The sequence below is a fragment of the Stigmatopora nigra genome, chromosome 23, assembly GCF_051989575.1.
Source record: "Stigmatopora nigra isolate UIUO_SnigA chromosome 23, RoL_Snig_1.1, whole genome shotgun sequence".
NCBI lineage: Eukaryota > Metazoa > Chordata > Actinopteri > Syngnathiformes > Syngnathidae > Stigmatopora > Stigmatopora nigra.
The window spans coordinates 1079234-1098656 of NC_135530.1; the positions used below are offsets into that span (position 1 = coordinate 1079234).

General features: G+C 40.5%; 2 protein-coding genes across 2 annotated transcripts in view; one reads left to right on the forward strand and one right to left on the reverse strand.

Moving 5' to 3' along the window:
• LOC144181035 (liprin-beta-1-like) lies at window positions 1-12617 on the reverse strand. Its single transcript, XM_077709275.1, has 25 exons — window positions 12488-12617; window positions 8500-8579; window positions 7675-7880; window positions 7261-7344; window positions 6662-6775; window positions 6498-6608; window positions 6247-6339; window positions 6129-6158; window positions 5641-5743; window positions 4847-4908; window positions 4733-4784; window positions 4585-4658; window positions 4380-4453; window positions 3790-3826; window positions 3585-3711; window positions 2819-2906; window positions 2492-2756; window positions 1844-1955; window positions 1687-1775; window positions 1185-1307; window positions 991-1116; window positions 730-918; window positions 434-571; window positions 295-360; window positions 1-212 (listed from the first exon to the last, which is right to left on the reverse strand). Exons 2-25 carry the CDS (start codon window positions 8561-8563, stop codon window positions 141-143), a joined length of 2499 nt encoding a protein of 832 aa, XP_077565401.1. The 5' UTR covers window positions 8564-8579; window positions 12488-12617; the 3' UTR covers window positions 1-140.
• Window positions 11690-19423, forward strand: part of syt10 (synaptotagmin X) — an 18412-nt gene continuing 10678 nt past the window's right edge. Inside the window, exon 1 of the mRNA XM_077709263.1 lies at window positions 11690-11934. The gene's annotated coding sequence lies outside the window, so the exon portion shown is untranslated. The remainder of the gene's footprint in view (window positions 11935-19423) is intronic.

Genomic DNA, 19423 nt, shown 5'->3' on the forward strand with positions numbered 1-19423 from the left:
AAGTTTTAAAAATGGTTTATTGCTTAAAAAACATTAGAGAACTTCATGCAGCTGATTTTTATAACAAAACTTCTCCCAAAATTACTTCATTCCTCATTGAACTGTAGCGTTACTTGTTATTCATATTTGATTTATTTTTCCTAATCTGACCGGTCGTCCTCTCGCGGGTTTTCTGAGATCTCGTGGAAGACATCCCCGTCCTCCAGCATGCTCTGAAAACAGGGTATAAAATTAGGCAAGTGACAATGAGAACAAAAAAATATATATATATTCAGGTAATTAACTTTGCCATACTGTCAGATTATTAATTCCCTCCGAAAAGACTCCAATCTGCCTCACGGCGCCTTCGGAGTCGTCCATCTGACCGGAGACAGACGTGTTATCGCAGAGAGAACAACAACATGGCGGAACGACGGACGACAAACAGTCAAACCTGCTCTAACTGTTCCAGTTGGTCATCGGGGTCCGGGAGGGGCCGCCCTCCCACATCCATGGGGCACACGTAATCGCTCAGATCGTCTTGTCGTTTTTTCCGCAGCGTCCCGAAATTTCCGAAAGACAGACGTCGAGGCTACCGGGAAGTAAAGAGAAAGCGTTTTTAGCTTTAAACGGCGACAGACGTCCAATCCGTTCTTTCATTGGCCGTTTAAATGGATTGGACGTCTAAAAACGATAAACTCATGTCATGGGACATCTATGAATGGCGCCGAAAGGGTAAAATTTCCCCACCTTGACTCTAGCGGCGGCGGTGAGCACCACGTAGTCTGGGTTTTCCAGACATTCCTGCTTGAGCTTTTGCGCTTCCCCTCCTACCAGCAGGTGGAAATGCGTTGCCAGGTGGCGCCGAAGTAACGTTTTTCCCGGCGGGATGTTAAGCAGGAGGGCCAAGGCGTCCACCGTGAAACGCGGTTCCAGCACCTGGTGGACGGCAAAATCAGGGTTACCCTAGAGCCATTCCTAATGGAAGTAGCACGGCAAACATGGTCTCACCAAGAGACCCCCGTGAACGCCACTGCCCCTGAGGTTGGGCGCGTACTCCGCCAGGTCCACGGACCGCAGCCACTCCATCACTCGGTGGTTGCTCCACTGCATCACGTCGGACGGCTGCGTCTGCTTCTAAGGGGACGACCAGGAAGAAACGTCCAGGGCGCGGCGTCCGAATATTAGGCAAGCCGCCAATTTACCTGGTCTGTGGGCCGGCGCCGCAAACAGTCGGATCGGAAGGAGTTCAGACGCAGAACCTGCACGGCTCGCTTGATGCTCAAGTGGTGGAGAACGCTGCCCACCTTCAGGGACAGGAGATCCTCCTAAAACACAGAAACCACTGTTAGGTTAGCTCAGGGGTAGGGAACCTATGGCTTGGGAGCCACATGTGGCTCTTTGGATGAGGGCATCTGGCTCTTTGCTAACCTGTGAGCTAAAATATGGAAATCACTGTTGACAGAACTGAGATATGACATCTAGAACTGCTTTAATTTTCCTTTTTTTGCAGTAGACTCTTCTGGAATGCATCCTCATTGATTAGCAACAGCATAAGAATATTTGTAAAAAAATATATGTTTTTTTTAGCTCTGTCCACTATCTTTTTTAAATAACATTTTAATATTTCTTAATACATTCCTTTTGAGAACCACTGGACCGCATTGAAAACATCAACATATGAACGTGTGTGTGTGTTATTCTGACCACTGTCATGTAGTGCAGCATGCGAGCGTCCACTCGGGCCTCGTCAAATTGACTCTTGTACTGCGGCAGCCCGACATCGTCCAGCCAGCCTGGAAGACGCGCACAGATTGGTGCAATCGGCTCGAGTGTGTTTTCGCAAAAATGGACGTCCACTCACGAGTGACCCAGTTGTGGTCCAGTTTGCCTTTGGGGAGGTCTTCTTGCGAGTGAAGCGCTCCAAGGGCAAGCTGGAGCTTTTTCCTGTGGAGAGGATGCTTCATGCCCAGCTCCTAGAAAGGAAAGAAAGTGCTGTTATGCGAGAAGCAGGTCTTTTGGTCGTCAGACTTTTGGTCGCCGGTCAAATGGTGACAGAGAGTTTACTGTTGATACCAGCTCTCAAAATTATGTTCATGAGAGAGAGTTTCATATACAAGTACTGTTGAATATCTAAGTACTGTTTAACATACAAGTACTGTTTAATATCTAAGTACTGTTGAAAGCAGCTCTCAAAATTATATTCATGGGAGTTTAATATCTACTATTTTCAACAGTACTTAGATATTAAACAATATTTAGATATTAAAATCTTTCCCATGAATCAACAGTAGATATTCATATAGATATTTAGAACTCTCTCTCTTAGATATTAAACTCTCATGAATAAAATTTTGAGAGCTGCTTTCCACAGTACTTAGATAGTAAACAGTACTTAGATATTAAACTCTCTCTCATGATTATGATTTTGAGAGCTGGTTTCAACAGTAAACTCTCTGTCACCATTTGACCGGCGACCAAACGTCCAGTCACGTCCAAAGCCGGCACGCACCTTCTCCAGGTCGTGCTGCGAGGCCAACAGCAAGCTCTGCCCCGACTTGATCCAGTTGTGACCCGGCGCGGCGTACACGCCCAAGCCTTGTTCGTGAATCCACTCGCAAACGTCTTCCCGGCTCCAGCGTGAGAACGGGACGTCCTCCGCTCGGACGGGGGAATCGGACGGGTTCAAGCGAGGCCCGGCCGTGGCCCGCACGCCGCCACGTCGAAACTCGGCTTGGTCGTCTGAGTCCAGGGATGCCGAGTGGCTTCTTCTCAGCCTGAAAGAAAGAGAGCGTCAAGGAGAGGGGGCATTGGACGCCGGTGTTGGGAGGTGACGTACCTGCCCAGGAACTTCCTCAAGCCTTTGGTCCTTTTCTTGCTCTCGGTTGGCGAGTTCGAGGCTTCCGGGACTTTGTGCTCCGTCTCAACTGTGTGGACACGCTCGATGGAAAGCTTTATGCACTCCCGAATAAAACAACTGGAATATTTGGTGCTCGGACGTTTGGTCGCCGGTCAAATGGTGAAACAGTGTTTACAGTTGAAGCCAGCTCTCAAAATTATATTTATGAGAAACAGTTTAATATCTAAGAGAGAGTTTAATATCGAAGTACTGTTTAATATCGAAGTACTGTTTAATATCGAAGTACTGTTTCATATCGAAGTACTGTTTCATATCAAAGTACTGTTTCATATCTAAGTGCTGTTTCATATTTAAGTACTGTTTAATATCGAAGTACTGTTTCATATTGAAGTACTGTTTAATGTCGAAGTACTCTTTCATATTGAAGTATTGTTTCATATTGAAGTACTGTTTAATATCGAAGTACTGTTTCATATTGAAGTAAAGTTTCATATCTAAGTACTGTTTAATATCGAAGTACTGTTTCATATCGAAGTACTGTTTAATATCGAAGTACTGTTTAATATCAAAGTACTGTTTAATATCAAAGTACTGTTTAATATCAAAGTACTGTTTAATATCAAAGTACTGTTTAATATCGAAGTACTGTTTATTATTGAAGTACTGTTTAATATCTAAGTACTATTTAATATCTAAGTACATTTGACCGGCGACCAAATGCCCGGTCACGTAATATTTGACTCACCAAGATTTGGCGTGCTATTGGTGCGTTTAGTTCCTCGCAGTTTGAATAATCCTCGACCCAAGGAGGCGCGGAGCCCCCTGCCGCCAAACGGCTCTTCATTGGCCAAACTTCGACTCTTGTTTATTGCCTTGAGAGAGGAATAAAGATGTCAATTGAACACGTGAGTCAAGAAGGGCTTCTCACCTGGACAAGGACGAGAGCTCACCTGCTCCTCGCCGTTGTTTGGAGGCACCTCAAACGATCTAAAAAAAAATCATCACGTGGTAACAAAGAGGAGGGGGGAAAAATTAACCATCCGTGAATGAATTAAAATCTACTGAATGATGAAAAAAAGAAGAAAACTCTGCAATTGTCATTAGATTGCTTCTTTTGGGCAGTTTCTAGTAAATCTTTCTCTAATGTATGTTTACAGTACTGTATGTATTCTCTCTATTTTATTAAATGTTATTTTCAGTACAAACCAATGCTGGTTACTTATACAAGCCCTAAACATACAAATGCACTTATATAAAACTTCAATATATACTTATATAGGCCTTAAACATCAATCATAATACAAAATATAGCACTGAATCAACTTCAATTTGAAGTATTTCAACTTATGAATACTTTCAACTTATGAACAAGGGCTCAGAACCTAACTCGTTCGTAAGTAGGGGAGCGTCAGTACTCCATAACAAGTGGGTATTCATGGTTTAGGATTAAAGTTAAATGTGTCTCTACTGACAAAAAAAAATCCAACTTACACATTTCTGGAAGCAATTAATTTCGTAAGTAGAAGTAGCAATTTAGTACCTCTGAGCTGCCTGCAGCTGTCGCTCCCGGTCCAATTCCTCCACCTCCTCCAGTACCGCGATGCCGGGACTAGACTGCAGTGAGGACGAGTAAAGAAAACAGGATGAAAGCGCCGCATATTTGGCCAAAAAGCGAGGGATTCATAATAAGTGCGGATTTGCAATTGACGTGGAAAGGAAGTGTGCAATGGAGGGCTTGTGTTTACCTCCACGGAGATCCTTCCTGTCTCGCCCTCCGACACCAACCTGACCTCATCTGGGATGTCGGCGTAGTCGTCCTCTTTCGGGCAAAAAAAGAAATATCAGAACGCTTCCTCGACTAAAAAAACGCTGTCAGTACTGTTTACTTTCTACCTTTGAGTTTTTCAGGGACTCGAGTTCTCTCCAACTCTTTAATCCGTCGCTCCTAGTGAGGAAAAGGACAGGTTGGATGGTGGCAAAAAGGGCCTAAGGTTTGTTTTTGTGCACCTTTTGGTCGTTGGCTGACGTTAGCGCGTCCAACTGCGTCTTCATTTGGGATATTTCGGCATCTGGTGGGGATGCAAAAAAAAAGCGGTGCGTCTAATCATGGCGGCTCTGTGCAAATATTCGTATTGGCGTGGAAACGCCTCGAAAGGATTAAGACAGAGCGGAAGGTCGGGAAGAATGCAAATAGCTGCGAGGATACATTGAGGATTAACAGGAAAAGAGGAAGTCTAGTAGCCTCTGTTTGAACCAGAGCGAGACTGACAACAAATTGAAGGAATCTGTGCAAAATTCAATGGTTTTTTTCATGGATTCCTGGTTTTTACTGCTCATGTTTTTAGAGCCATTGCGCAAAATTGATGTTCATTTTCCAATAAAATCTGTTTTTCTAACCTTCATTCAACATAATAATCTTTTTTTTTACCTTTATTAGTTCCTTTAAAAATAGTTATCTACGATGTGTTTTACACTTTTGCACAATTATAAAAAATATCAAGTATTCACTTTGTTTGTGTTCAAGTTAACGTAAGGGAGAGGAATGACTATTGATATTAATAAACTTGCTATAAACTTAATATGCAAGAGGAAAATTCAATTTTGGCTCATGCAATCATAGGTTACAGAAGTCAAAATTATAATTTAGTTCTAACTAATGCTTTGAATTTGGCTGTTTGGGCCAAATTCAGTCTTTTCCTTGTATTTTCAATGAAAAATAACATGCTTTGTTACAATTTTGACAACCAAGCACAACAAAAGCATCAGCTCCTCCATGTCAAAACTGCAAGACAACCACTGACCTCTCTCTGCCGCCTCCGTCACCCTCGGCGGGCTGTCATCCTTGAACCTCCGAAGCTCCGCCTCTCGTTCCTCCAGCTCCCGCTGTAGCAGCTGCAGCTCTTCCTGCACGCCAATTCATCCGTCACAAAACATGCTGACTTAGCGTCTGTTTAGAAGCGATCAAACTGTGGCCAATGTTCCCTCTTCTCTGCACAGCAGCAATCATATGTCGTGCAGTAAATAAAATCCAAACTTTGTTTTTTTACCCCTTTCCCCATGATGGCGCCGTTTACACGGCAGCCAGTGGCTGTAGCTCTGTCCACTCTTATGTTTTTTGTGTTTTACAGCATGTTTTACATGAAAAAATAGAGGGAACATTGATTGTGGTGATAAGTTTTGGGATCGGTGTCAGCGCTTACATCCGCAGTGAAGAAAAGTCAAGGAAAGCCGTGAAGAGCAAGCAGCAAAAGACCACAAAAAGAAGAAGATGGGGAACGCAAACCTTCACCTGGATTCCCACCGTCCGCTTGGTAAGCTTCTTTGGGTGTTAGCATACCAGAAACAGTTTTAGAGAAGTGGAAAGTTAAAAGAGGTCAGCCAGCACCCGAATTGGTGCAAAACCTCACCTGGCAAGCTTTGGTTTTCCTTTCACACTGCAGTCGTTGGCTCTCGATTTCAGCGAGGTGCAAATGTAGCGTGCTGACTTCCTGGCACAAGTCCTGCGAAGGAAAAGAAGCGAGCTGTGATTTTCCCAGACGTGGCCTTTGGACAGGAAACAGCTGTGGTCACGTGATCCGGACGGAGTGCGTTTCGGACCTCCGCCACGCTGCAAACAATAGCCGGGGGAGCACACGCGGCGCTTTGCAGAAGATCCTACCTGGTTATCTCTGCGCTCTCGCTCCACAGTGCTTAGTTTCAGCTTCAGTGCGGACACCTCCGTGGTTAACTCCAGATTGTGGCTCTCCAGCGCCGAGCGGGTCAACAGCTCCTTTGGGAGTGGATTGTTACTCCACTGCTGCGACTAAAGTGTCTTCTTGGTACCTTTTGTAGCAGCTCCTCGGTAGCGCAGAGTTTCTCTCGGTGACGCTCCAGGCAGTTGTCGAGGTCTCGGATCTTCTCACCTTGCACTTCCACCTGGTCTGTCAGGACGCTGACCTATGGATGGATATAAGATTTCCAGATCTAGGTGGATTTTTTACCCAAAAAAGAAAGAGTGACTGGACGTTTGGTCGCCGGTCAAATGTACTTAAGTATTAAACAGTACTTCGATATCAAACAGTATTTCGATATTAAACAGTACTTAGATAGTAAACAGCGCTTAGATAGTAAACAGTACTTCGATAGTAAACAGTACTTAGATATTAAACTCTCTCTCATGAATATAATTTTGAGAGCTGGCTTCAACAGTAAATTCTCAGTCACCATTTGACCGGCGACCTAAAGACCGGCGACCAAATGTCCGAGCACCAAAAAATGCTTCTAAAAACTTCTAGCAACCGATTCATCTGAAGTGGGAGCCCTGGGGAGAGGATAGACCCTCTATTAGAGATAAACTCGAATTTAAATGGAGTTTTTAGAGCCAATTAGAACAGCAGATGTTTCAGGTTCTGAATTCCAAAATAAAAAGCAAGCAGACAAACCTGAAGTATTAGACACTCTTTGTCACTCTCCAGTCGGGTTAAGCGCTCCTGGTCGACCGAGTTCTCGGAGTTCTGGCCATTTGTCTGAAACAGGAAAGATTCTTTAGATTTTTTAGCGATCAAAACACATTTTTTCCTTCTGGAAATTGCATTCAAGTCCTAAATGTCAAGTATATCCAATATTAACTCCTCCACTGCCACAGATGGCAATTGGCGACCAATCTATTTGGAGTAGGAGGCCGTGTTGACAAGACGACCACAAAGGACAAAGAAGGACAGCCCGGGTTTGTCGTCTGGAAATCATTCCTTTCCATATGTGGAAGCGCCGTCAGCATGTCAGAGCGCTACTTTTAAGCAAGCTCACGTCTGCTCAGCGTCTCTCGCTGGCGTGGGATTATGGGATGGCTTCCTTACCATCCGTCCCTGCAGCCACTCGGCCAGACCCTCGGCGGTGGAGTCGGGGATTTGGCAGCGCAGATTGTCCCTCTCCTCATTGTCCATCAGCTCCAGGACCCCACGCAAGTCCTCCAGCAAATGCGGGACCCGAGGGCCTCCCAGAAAGGGCGACGTGGGCGACTGGCAGTCGAACAAACCGTTGGAATAGTCCATTGCTTTAGAGCCTGACGCCAAAAAAAAAGACCACAAAGCTGTAGTAGTTGTAGTGGTCATAAGGAGTTGTATTTTAGATCAAATAGATGGAATTTCATATAGTAATTCAACCATTATGAGTCAATTATTAAAGCACATGATAGGATACATATAAAAAAGTGCATCCGTTAACAGTACATATGAAACATAAACAGAAAAAAAGGAGTATTAACTTACTCATCACTCATCATTCAATTTAAAAGTATAAAGTACTACAAAGTAAAGTAAAAAGGAATGTATTAAAAAATATTAAAATGTCATTTAAAAAAGATGGGGCTGTAAAACACAAAAAAACAAATATTTCCTCCCATTGGAATGTTCTGCGGAAAAAAAGTCAAGCCGACACTCTAAACGTGCCAATGCTTGAAAAATCATTAGCATGCGTCACACTGCTGAACAATGGAAACTTTTTTTAAAGTTTTTTTTTTGTTTTGGCAAGGAAGCCAACCAGTGGCAGGAACAAGCCACCATATTCCAAAGCTCAAATTCTGAAGGGCTCACATTACATAGAAGGTAGGAGAAGAATTGGGGGGTTGTTTCCCCAACATGCACTGCAATTCCTTCCAGATGTGCAGCTCCTTCAATTCCTACCTGCTATGATCCCGTCCATTTGCTCCAAGGCGGCTGCCAACATTTCGCTGGCGTCGGACATCATCTTCTCCTCTAATCACCTGGCGGGGAAGAAGAAAATCACTTGAAAACATCTCGTGTCGAACCGTTTCAAATGGCACACGTGGAACATGCCGTCGGATTGACATTTTCCCACAAATGCACAACTCGTTTGATAACAGTGGAAGTCTTTGTTCATTATTTTTGGTCAACATGAGTCAAAATGGGGCTTGACATCATTTCCTGCACGGTTGGCGACAAAAACGTCATCTTTTCGGCGTATAATGTTCTCTCTGCAGGTATTTCCGCGGAAAAGCACTCATCGCAGCGGGGTTCAAGGTGTTATTGAATAAGAAGAATAATAAAGCAGATGCCTTTAAAATGCATACCGTATTTTAGTTCATATAATGTAATAATCCTGCTCAAAATTCAGAATACGCTCACTCAAAAAGTAGAACACCTTTTGAGTTTAACCAGGGGTGGGCAAACTTTTGGGCCCGGCGGCCATATTGACTTTAAAAATGTGACAGATGGGCTAGGTCAGCACAAGATACGATACATATAAAAAAGTGCATCCGTTAACAGTACATATGAAACATAAACAGAAAAAAAGGACGAAAGTATTAACATACTCATCACTCATCATTCAAGTAAAAAGTATAAAGGGTTGAGAAAAATATTGCTTCAAGGAGGTGGAGGGAGGGTTGATAACGTGCACTCCAGCTACCCTACGCACATTCCTGAGAAAGTTAACGCTCCCAAACTCCCAGAAGCGCCTGGTACCGACGACCCCGCTGACTTGTTGGACCCTGGTCACCTCTGCCTTCTTCTTCACTCACTCAAACAAAACACAGCCAGCGTCGGATCGGAATGCGTTGTAGAAACGCAGATGTTAGATTCCTCCCACCGGGTATCCGATGACTACGATACCAATCATTCATTTTGAAATGTAAACAAGCATCGCCGCTTTATTTACATTTGACACAACGCTCCTTTTTTTTTTTTTTTACACGTTGTTCGTAATATATATATATATATATATATATATATATATATATATATATATATATATATATATATATATATATATATATATATATATATATATATATATATATATATATATATATATATATATATATATATATATATATATATATATATATATATATATATATATATATATATATATATATATATATATATATACATATATATACACACATACATATATATACACATACATACACACATATGCACATATATATGCACATACATACACATACATACACATACAAACATATACATACACATACATACACATAAATGTATATAAACATACATACATATACATACATACATATACATACATACATACATACATACATATATACATACATACACATACATACACACATACATATAAGTACACATACATATAAGTACACATAAATATAAGTACACATACATACAAGTACACATACATACAAGTACACATACATACAAGTACACATACATATAAGTACACATACATACTACACATACATATAAGTACACATAAATATAAGTACACATACATACAAGTACACATACATATAAGTACACATACATACAAGTACACATACATATAAGTACACATACATATAAGTGCACATACATATAAGTACACATACATATAAGTACATATATACATATACATAGATGTACAAATGGATCCATACGGTAAATCCTAACACCGCCATTTTTTTGGCTACTTAGGCATTAGTCTGCTCTTTCAGGGTGCTCCCCTCATTTGTACTTTTTAAAGTTTCTTTGTTGTTAAAATGTCTTTTTACACTTTGTAACTATTTGAAAAATATACTGGAAAAATCAATCTCCATTGGCAACAGAAAAGGATGTCTGGAAAAAAAATGGGTTAAGGGGCAACTATTCTTTCATGCTGGAAAATCTCATTTCTCCAGTGAGGAAAAACAGTCCTCAGCCAATGCAACTCAGTATTTGAAACTGCTAGTGAACGTCACGTGGTCTTTGTTGACACTCCAGCTTCAGTGGACTTTTTTGCTAGGTCACAACCGAGGTCACGCTTGTGGACGGACCCACTTTGAGGGCAAATATTTTTTTTCTACCGCTACCACAAACCAGCCTTTTGGATCCCGTGGGATCACATGACGGGAGCTCCGAGGTGCCTATATCTCACGGCATTTGGAGTTGTTCGTGGGCTGTCGGGGAATTTTGGGCCAAGAAAAACCGGCGGTTAGTCAGCGGGCGACCACAGAAGCTCCCCATCCCCGCTACGCCTGTCACGTTTGACCGACTGGCTGCTAATACTCCCACCTCGTCGGGACGGAACCATAAAAGGGATTGAAGAGACCCCTCAGGAAAAGTCTGGCGTGGGCTCGCCAGGAAGCGCTTCCTGCCACACTTGGAGTCAACTCTTTTACCCAAGTCCATGGAAAAAACATCATCTAATAGTGGTCACAAGTTGCCAATCATTTGAAATGAAATTAACATTTTAACTTCATTACAGCAAAACGCTGTAAACAACAACAACAAGCTCACATTAGGAGTTCCAAAAACACTAATTTGCCCAACTAGTCAATAACAAACACATACTAAATAGATGCAGCATGTGGATCATGTGCGTATTTATCCAATTCGAACTCATAGTTACGCTTTTAACTCCTTCAAAGCCATTGAAAGAGAATTAAGTGGCGCTTTATATCTTTTAAATGGGTTCATCACATTTAAAACTGTGAGTTTTGCATGTTTATTTACAGTCAATCCTCCCAGTTCAAATTGATTGGACAGCCATTGCAGTCATTGGAGATGATAAATTCAAAATCTATTTTTGAATTTAAAGTTTATTTTTAATTTCCCTTCGGCAAGCTGAGGGATTTAAAAATAAAATCACTTTTTGCATTAAATATCACTAAAGTAGAGATGATAGTTACAGCAGTGACAGGCCATAAGGGCCTTCTCTGCAGGCCTAAGAAATATCTGAATCGTATATTTTATTTTGTCCATCAATATTTATTAAATAATTCCAAATTGTCTGTTGACTTCTTTTCATTGTTATTCCCCTTGATTGCAACTGCTTCCAGGTGTGTTTTCAATTTGAAGCATTTAACCAATCACATTAGACTGTTGCTTGAACCAATCAGATTTCGAGTTGGCAATACTACCACAATGCCTTGCGGCAGGCGTAGGGATACGTCATTGCCTTTTCACAGGTGTAGGGATACATCATTGCTTTCACCAACTATGATTGGCTAGTCAGAGTGACCCAGCTAGAGCTTTCAAACTCAATCCACAATGGCCGACAGAGGAAAACAAATGGATTTGGTTGCAGATTTGCTGGTAAATCCGTTTTTCAGACAGACTTTTCAAGAAAAAAAAAGCTGGACATCATTAAGAAAGGTAGGACATATCCAAAGCAAGCAAGCCTGTCAATCAGGAACAAACATTTTCAGCAGTAAATAAAAAAAATTTGTATGCCAGGAATATGACAGGACAGGCAATACTTTCTGCATTAGCTTCGATGGCAATAGAAAAGAAAGGAGGATGGAAATTGTCTATGGTTAAAAAGGTGAGTAAAATATGGCTATATTCCTAGATAATATTTTAATTGTATGAGGTTTTTATTGATGAGGATGTTTTATGTGTGGCAGCTGTAGCTGCAGTAGAGGTTTTATAGCAGTTTACAATTTAATAGATTACAGAACAGAAAACAAGAGAAAACTTGAATAAACTCACCGGTTGGTAAAAATATATGTAAAAATTGTACAGTTAAAAATGATTTTTTTTGGTGAGTAAAATATGGCTATATTCCTAAATAATATTTCAATTGTATGAGGTTATTATTGATGTTTTTTTTTTGTTGCAGCTGTAGTTGCAGTAGAGGTTTTATAGCAATTTACAATTTAATAGATTACAACAGAAAACAAGTCAAATAAAACTTGAATAAACTCACCGGTTGGTAAAATATATGAATAAAGTAAATCCTTTGAGAAAAGTGGAGAGACTTTTCAACGCAGCTTCATTGCTGGACCACCACCACAATCTGATTTACTAACTTGACTTGTGTGAAAGGGAGGGTGATTTTTTTTCACGTCGCCTGCAAAAGAAAAGAAAGCAGGATGCTGGGCAAGGTTTTTCAGAATAAAACTCCTGCTTGTGCTGAAAGCAAATTTGCAGGAACTATTATTTGTATTGTGAGTTTTTCTGCACACCAGCAGAGAGCGTTAGAGTTATTTCTATGCACATTTCATCACAAAGATGGCTCTGTGGTGTATTATACTTATACTTATTATTTTCCTCTATATGTACACAGTGCGGTACAGTATCTTCATTAATATTATTCTTCTAAAAATATTGGAACTTGTATATTTTTGTGGTAACATCATGTCTGGCCTTGTTACCTCATCCGACCCTCTGTAACCATGGCAACCTTGTTGCTTGGATGTACCTGTCCATACAGGAGGAACGTAGGATTTTCAACTTCAACTCTGCGTTATCTGCAAATGGTTATCATGTTTCCATAAGAAATACATTTACTTACAAGGACAACCAAGTTGAAAAAGTAATTGACATTCTTCTGCATTACCTTTCGTATTTTGTTAGTATTATTTTTATTATTATTAGGGTTATATTAGTCGTAGTAGTACTATTAGTACTGGTATTGGTATTTTAGTAGTATTGGTATTAGTATTGGTATTTTAGTATTAGTATTTTAGTATTAGTATTGGTATTTGGGTATTGGTATTTTAGTATTGGTATTGGTATTTTAGTATTAGTATTTTAGTATTAGTATTGGTATTTGGGTATTGGTATTTTAGTATTGGTTTTGGTATTGGTATTGGTATTTTAGTATTAGTATTATTCATGATACTTTTTCTTTTCCTCAAACAGGCTATAATTATTTACAATATGTAAAGTCATTTTTATTATCATGACCATCCATTTATTTTCCGTTACTGTTATTATTGTTCTAATTAGGTCCCACTGGAGGGCACATTTCACTTTGGTGAGTGTTATCTTAATGGCTTTCCCCGCTAGAATGCGGAGAGGAAATTAGCATTTCATTACACCTGCCGAATGATATCCAACACTGTTCTTTTAACCCCTTCAACTCCATCCAAGATGAGAGACATCTTCCATCTATTTTAACTTCAGCAAATGGATGATATCGGTAATTATCTAATGTTTGTGACATTCAGATAAAGTGACGTTCAAATTCCTAATCTATAATACCAATTGTAATCCTAATCTAATCTGTGCTGCACGTCTCTCTTTGCATCTGAAAATACAGACGCAGCCGAGAGGTGACATTGCAGCAGCTAATCACACGTGACATCTCATTTAGACGTTGTCACCTGATACCAATGGCCATCACTTCACTTTCTCGTACAAATTGGCATTAGGAATGCTATTAAAAATAGCGAGCTAGAAATTCTATTAAAAGTAGCAAGTAGCGAACCCTAACCCTAACTCTAACCCTAACAATCCTAACCCTAACCCTAATCCAACCCCAAGTATCCACCAAGTGTGTTCCAATGTTCCTAACATCCATTCAATTGGCGCATTCCATCTTTCCCTAGATGCACACAGCCAATATTTTCCACATCAATCCTACTATACATTTAACATGCATTTAAGGACCGTTTAGCGTAAATGATGGCTGTTTTTGAGGTTGAGGGAGGAAGACGGAGTACACGGAGAAAACCCACGCAGGAAAGTCTAAACCTGCGATCGAATTTTGATCTCATAAATGTGAGTCCAAGGCTCTAAACACTGGCAAATCTCGCCGGCTGTATCTTCACACCCCCAAAATGATTATTATTTGGATAACACCAACGTGTAAGGCTAAAAGCAATAATATTTGCTGTCAAGCAAGCAGGAAAGTGATTGAGTTTTTTTTTTTATTGACCTGCTCTTCACTAGAGCGAGAATTTTCAGCACGTACGTCAAGAAAAACATGTTTTTTTGATAACATGCTGTTATTTTTTTCTTATTATAAGGACCTGTTTGTGCTTCTTCCAGCGTCAAAATAAGCTTTTAACTCCCCCAAATATTCCCCCCACCTACCACGTCACATTGTGATGAATCACTTTGCTGCCGGCTGGTAATAAATCTCACTCCGGGATTTCTATTACGGCGTCCACCAGATGTTTGTCTGGAGATGACATGAAGCTCATTTGTGTCCCGTGGAATGTCCATTTTTGTGCTGGCTCAATTGCGCTAAGCATCGTTGCATTCAATTAGTGGAAGTCGATTAGTGGAATGGCTGTGCACTTTGAAAGTGAAATTTAATGATGCTCCGGCGTAATCAGGCCAGATCCATCGAAAAACATGAAGCAGTGCCAAATCTAACTTCCTAAGTATGTTTAGAACTAAAAGACCGGCGACCAAACGTCCAAGCACCCCTGTTTCGGTGTCCTTTGCCTGTATTTTTTGAATTCTATTTGTTCTTGACTTGGCTTAGGACCTGTTTTCAATTCTTGTAGTGGTAAATAAAGACATTAAAGTCAAAAAGATGGCTAAATTATATTCTTTTGTCCTCATGATGGAAATTGGACAGCAGCAGAACAAGCATTGATCCAGGCGAGCGTGGAAAATAACGCGGCACTCGTTTCCACGTCGTTGCAATATCATCCACGCTCGTTGCCTCTCTCACATTTTCTTTGGAGAGGTGTCTTGCATCAAGAGCGATAAATCATCCCTCCGAGAGACTAATGTGTGTGGACTGTTGAGCGGGATGCCACGGAGCATGCTGGCCGTGCCACACTTCATTTGTCATTTAGCCGTTTTATTTAGTGTTATTTTTTTGCATCCGACATTAAACATCAAAGTGGGAATATATAGATGTCCTTCATTTGGAAAAAAATTGAATTTTGTGTCAACTTAAAAGGGACAAATAAATGTATGTTCATTTGTTACCAGGGAAAGTCGGTGCTCGTATGTTTGGTCGCCGGTCAAATAGTGACAGAGAGTAAGTACTGTTGAAAACAGCTCTCAAAATTATATTCATGAGAGAGGGTTTAATATCTAAGAGAGAGAGAGTTTAATATCTAAGTACTGTTGAAGCCAGCTCTCAAAATTATATTCATGAGAAAGCGTTTAATATCTAAATATCTACTGTTGATTCATGAGAGAGAGAGTTTAATATCTAGGTACTGTTTAATATCGAAGTACTGCTTAATATCGAAGTACTGTTTATCTAAGTACTGTTGAAACCAGCTCTCAAAATTGTATTCATGAGAGAGTTTAATATCTAAGTAGACTGTTTACTATCTAAGTACTGTTTACTATCTAAGTACTGTTTACTATCTAAGTACTGTTTACTATCTAAGTACTGTTTACTATCTAAGTACTGTTTAATATCAAAGTACTGTTTAATATCCAAGTACATTTGACCGCCGACCAAATGTCCGGTCACGGAAACGGGGGGTACCCAGTGGTACCTCTACATACAAATGTTTCTACATACAACATTTTCAGGTTGCAAAATCCTTTAATATTTAAGTTACTGTTCCAATATGTTTTTGTTGTTTCATTGAAATCAGTTTAATATGATTCTGGTACACTTCATAGGGCATTTCATTTTCAGAATAGTATATTTCAGATTCCTAAGAACGTTGAATTTGCAATTGAAATAGTACTTGTGGTCTTCTTCTGGCTATTGTGTACGGACGTAACCTGACAAACATATCTGTCCTCTCCCCCACTGGTGGACTGTCACTTTCAATCATCTGCATTTTGCCGCAACGTCTTGTTTACGCCCCGTCAGAGTCCATCGCGGTGAGGTCCCTTATGTAATCCCATCGTCATAATCTACCCCTCAACAAAGTCGCCTAGTATTTTAAACCTTCACGCTGAACAGTCACCGTGAAAAGTGTCAGTGTGAAGCAAGCCTTTCACATTTCCAAACATCGCGTAGACAAAAAAAAACGATGCGTCTGGGCGACAAGCGCCATCATTTCGCCATCGTGGACGCCTTTGCCCGCCTTTGGCACGCGAAGGACGGAAAACCCGTTGACCTTTGCGTCAGCGGGAGGCACGCAAAGCTAACTGGGAGGGGAGCGAGCGTCCGTCTCATCTGAAAGGTTACAGCGGCGAGAACGGTGTAATTAAGTGCAAACGCCAGCGTGAGGGTGCTAGGTCTCACGTGTGCTCGCTTTGGTGCAGTTTTTGTCCAAGATGTCTGCTGGTTAACTCTTTAGAGGCCACTTGTTGAACTCCTTGGCTGCCATTGAGTCCATTGAGTCCAAAAGTACAACATCTGCACATACTTTGGATGCAAACTTAATGCTTACATGACATGGACAAGGACTCGACTAGAATTGAACAAACAAAGGGAAAATAAGGGAAATAAATACACAGACATGGGGAACAAGTGAGTGACGATGCTTTGTCTTTTGGTCGCCGGTCAAATGGTGACTATTGAAAGCTGCTCTCAAAATTATATTCATGAGAGAGAGTTTAAAATCTAAGAAAGAGAGTTTAATATCTAAATACTGTTTAATATCTAAGAGAGTGAGTTTAATGTCTAAAAACTGTTTAATATCTAAGTACTGTTTAATATCTAAGTACTGTTTAATATCTAAGTACTGTTTAATATCTAAGTACTGTTTAATATCTAAGTACTGTTTAATATCTAAGTACTGTTTAATATCTATGTACTGTTTAATATCTATGTACTGTTTAATATCTAAGTACTGTTTAATATCTAAGAGAGTGAGTTTAATGTCTAAATACTGTTTAATATCTAAGTGCGGTTTCATATCTAAGTACTTTTTAATATCCCAGTACTGTTTCATATCCCAGTACTGTTTCATATCCCAGTACTGTTTCATATCCCAGTACTGTTTCATATCCCAGTACTGTTTCATATCCCAGTACTGTTTCATATCCCAGTACTGTTTCATATCCCAGTACTGTTTCATATCCAAGTACTGTTGAAACCACTGTTGAGTCCCCCACCTCCATAATTTGAGTGCTGACATTTCTTCTCCGTTTTTAATTGCTAATGAAGTAGCTTTAGAAAATGACCCGTCCTTCCGGCAAGGCATTATGATATTGGGGTCAAATGTTAACTTCAATCCAAGCAAGCCTGTAAGTGATAAAGTACACAACAGAAAAAAAGAACTGTCAACGTCCTTGGAAAAGGCTTGGACTTTAAAGGTGTCTTTTCAGAAGCACGCTACTTTTTTTGGCGTTGTCTAGTCAAGAGGGCGATGATATTTTCCCATAATTCATCCTTATTCTACATTTTGCACATTTGACACTGAGACGCTGTCGTCAAAAATGCCAGTGCCGCCAAAGATGTCCTTGTTACCTTCTTCTTGGCAAGCTGGCATTTGAGAGCAGAACTTTCATGCCTGTGTAAAAAGGAATATTCATTTTCGGAACCGATTATACTAACTAGGCTTGTGGGGGTGCTGAAGCATATCCCTGGCTAACTACATCCTGAATCAGTGGCCAGCCAATGGTCTAAAAGCAAAGATGTGTATTGGAAAAAAATGAATATTTTTAAAAATATTCTTATACAGTTGTTAATCAATGAGAGGATGCATTCCATAAGAGTCTACTGCAAAAAAATGAAGATTAAAGCAGTTCTAGATGTAACATCCCAGTTCTGTCACCAGCCATTTCCATATTTTAGCTCACATGTTAGCAAAGAACCAGATGCACTCATCCAAAGAGCCACATGTGGCTCCGGAGCCATAGATTCCCTACCCCTGGTCTACATTGACTGACACTAAAGGCACACGAGGGAAACATGCGCCGTGGGATTACGTTGATGACACTAATGTGCAGACTAATTAGCCGCTCCCTGGTCAACCACTTTGCTCGACGGGGAAGCTTTGGAAAAACAAGTAATCAAGGCTCTTTTGTCCTTAGTTTGTACGTCAAATTACAAATAATCCCAAAAGTGCTGTTTACGCAAATACACTACTAATCCAAACGCATAATATGATAAACCGCCCTGCTTGTGGTCAGTATATTGGAATTAAAGCTGTTTATGTTTTTGCTGTAACTATCAAACAACATGGATGCAATGTTCCCACTAATTTTTCATTGGTCTGGGCAGAAAGACAACCTCCCTAAGCACACTGAGTACCAGTAAGAGTGACATCATCATTGCTCGCTATGGGCACACAAGTATTACACTTGCCATAAGCAGATGCAGGTCAATATTCCCTCTAATTTTTCATGTAAAACATGCTGTAAAACACAAAAAAACATAAGAGTGGACAGAGCTACTGCCACTTGCTGCCGCATAAATGGCGCCTTCATGGGGAAAGGGGTAAAAAAAACGTTGGATTTTATTTACTGCGCTCTATGATTGCTGCTGCGCAGAGAAGACGAGAGTAGTGCGCATATTATCAGGATTCCTGATTACAATTGGAGGTTTGAACATGTTTTATGTATGCGGTAATTCATATTTTGCTGATGGAATTGGGGCACAAATCGCCATACTTTCAAACCTAGGGTTGTCGGTTGTAATGGAGGATTCAGTTGCAGTTCATGTAAAAGAAGGTTCACACCTGATGGGCTATTTTTGGGAAAAAAGCCTCCTGAAAACTCCCCCCACTCCAAGTTGACGATATCTGACCTTTGCGTTCTCAGCTTTGTTTCTGGGGATGCCAGACAAACACTGACTAGTTACAAACTTGACCTTTTTTGCTGTCATCTCTAAACAAATGCATACATACGCATGATCATCTTGGGTCTTGCTTTCATTTGAACCAAAAACATAGTGTGTCAAAATCCCAGGTGTCAAAACTATTCCAGAAAAATCCACGAGGATGCTGGATTTCATTCTAACTGAAACTGGAATGGCTTGTGATCCAATAGAAAACAAGTTTTCTTTCTCCCTGCAAGTCATATTAGTTCAGGGCTTATA

Excerpts from the sequence above, each read along its gene's own strand:
- LOC144181035 (XM_077709275.1), bottom strand. The coding sequence starts at position 8,563 with ATGATGTCCGACGCCAGCGAAATGTTGGCAGCCGCCTTGGAGCAAATG. Across the intron at positions 4,454-4,584 it reads CAGGAAGGATCTCCGTGGAG|TCTAGTCCCGGCATCGCGGT; the intron begins GTAAACACAAGC and ends TCCTCACTGCAG. Across the intron at positions 3,827-4,379 it reads CAGCTGCAGGCAGCTCAGAG|ATCGTTTGAGGTGCCTCCAA; the intron begins GTACTAAATTGC and ends ATTTTTTTTTAG.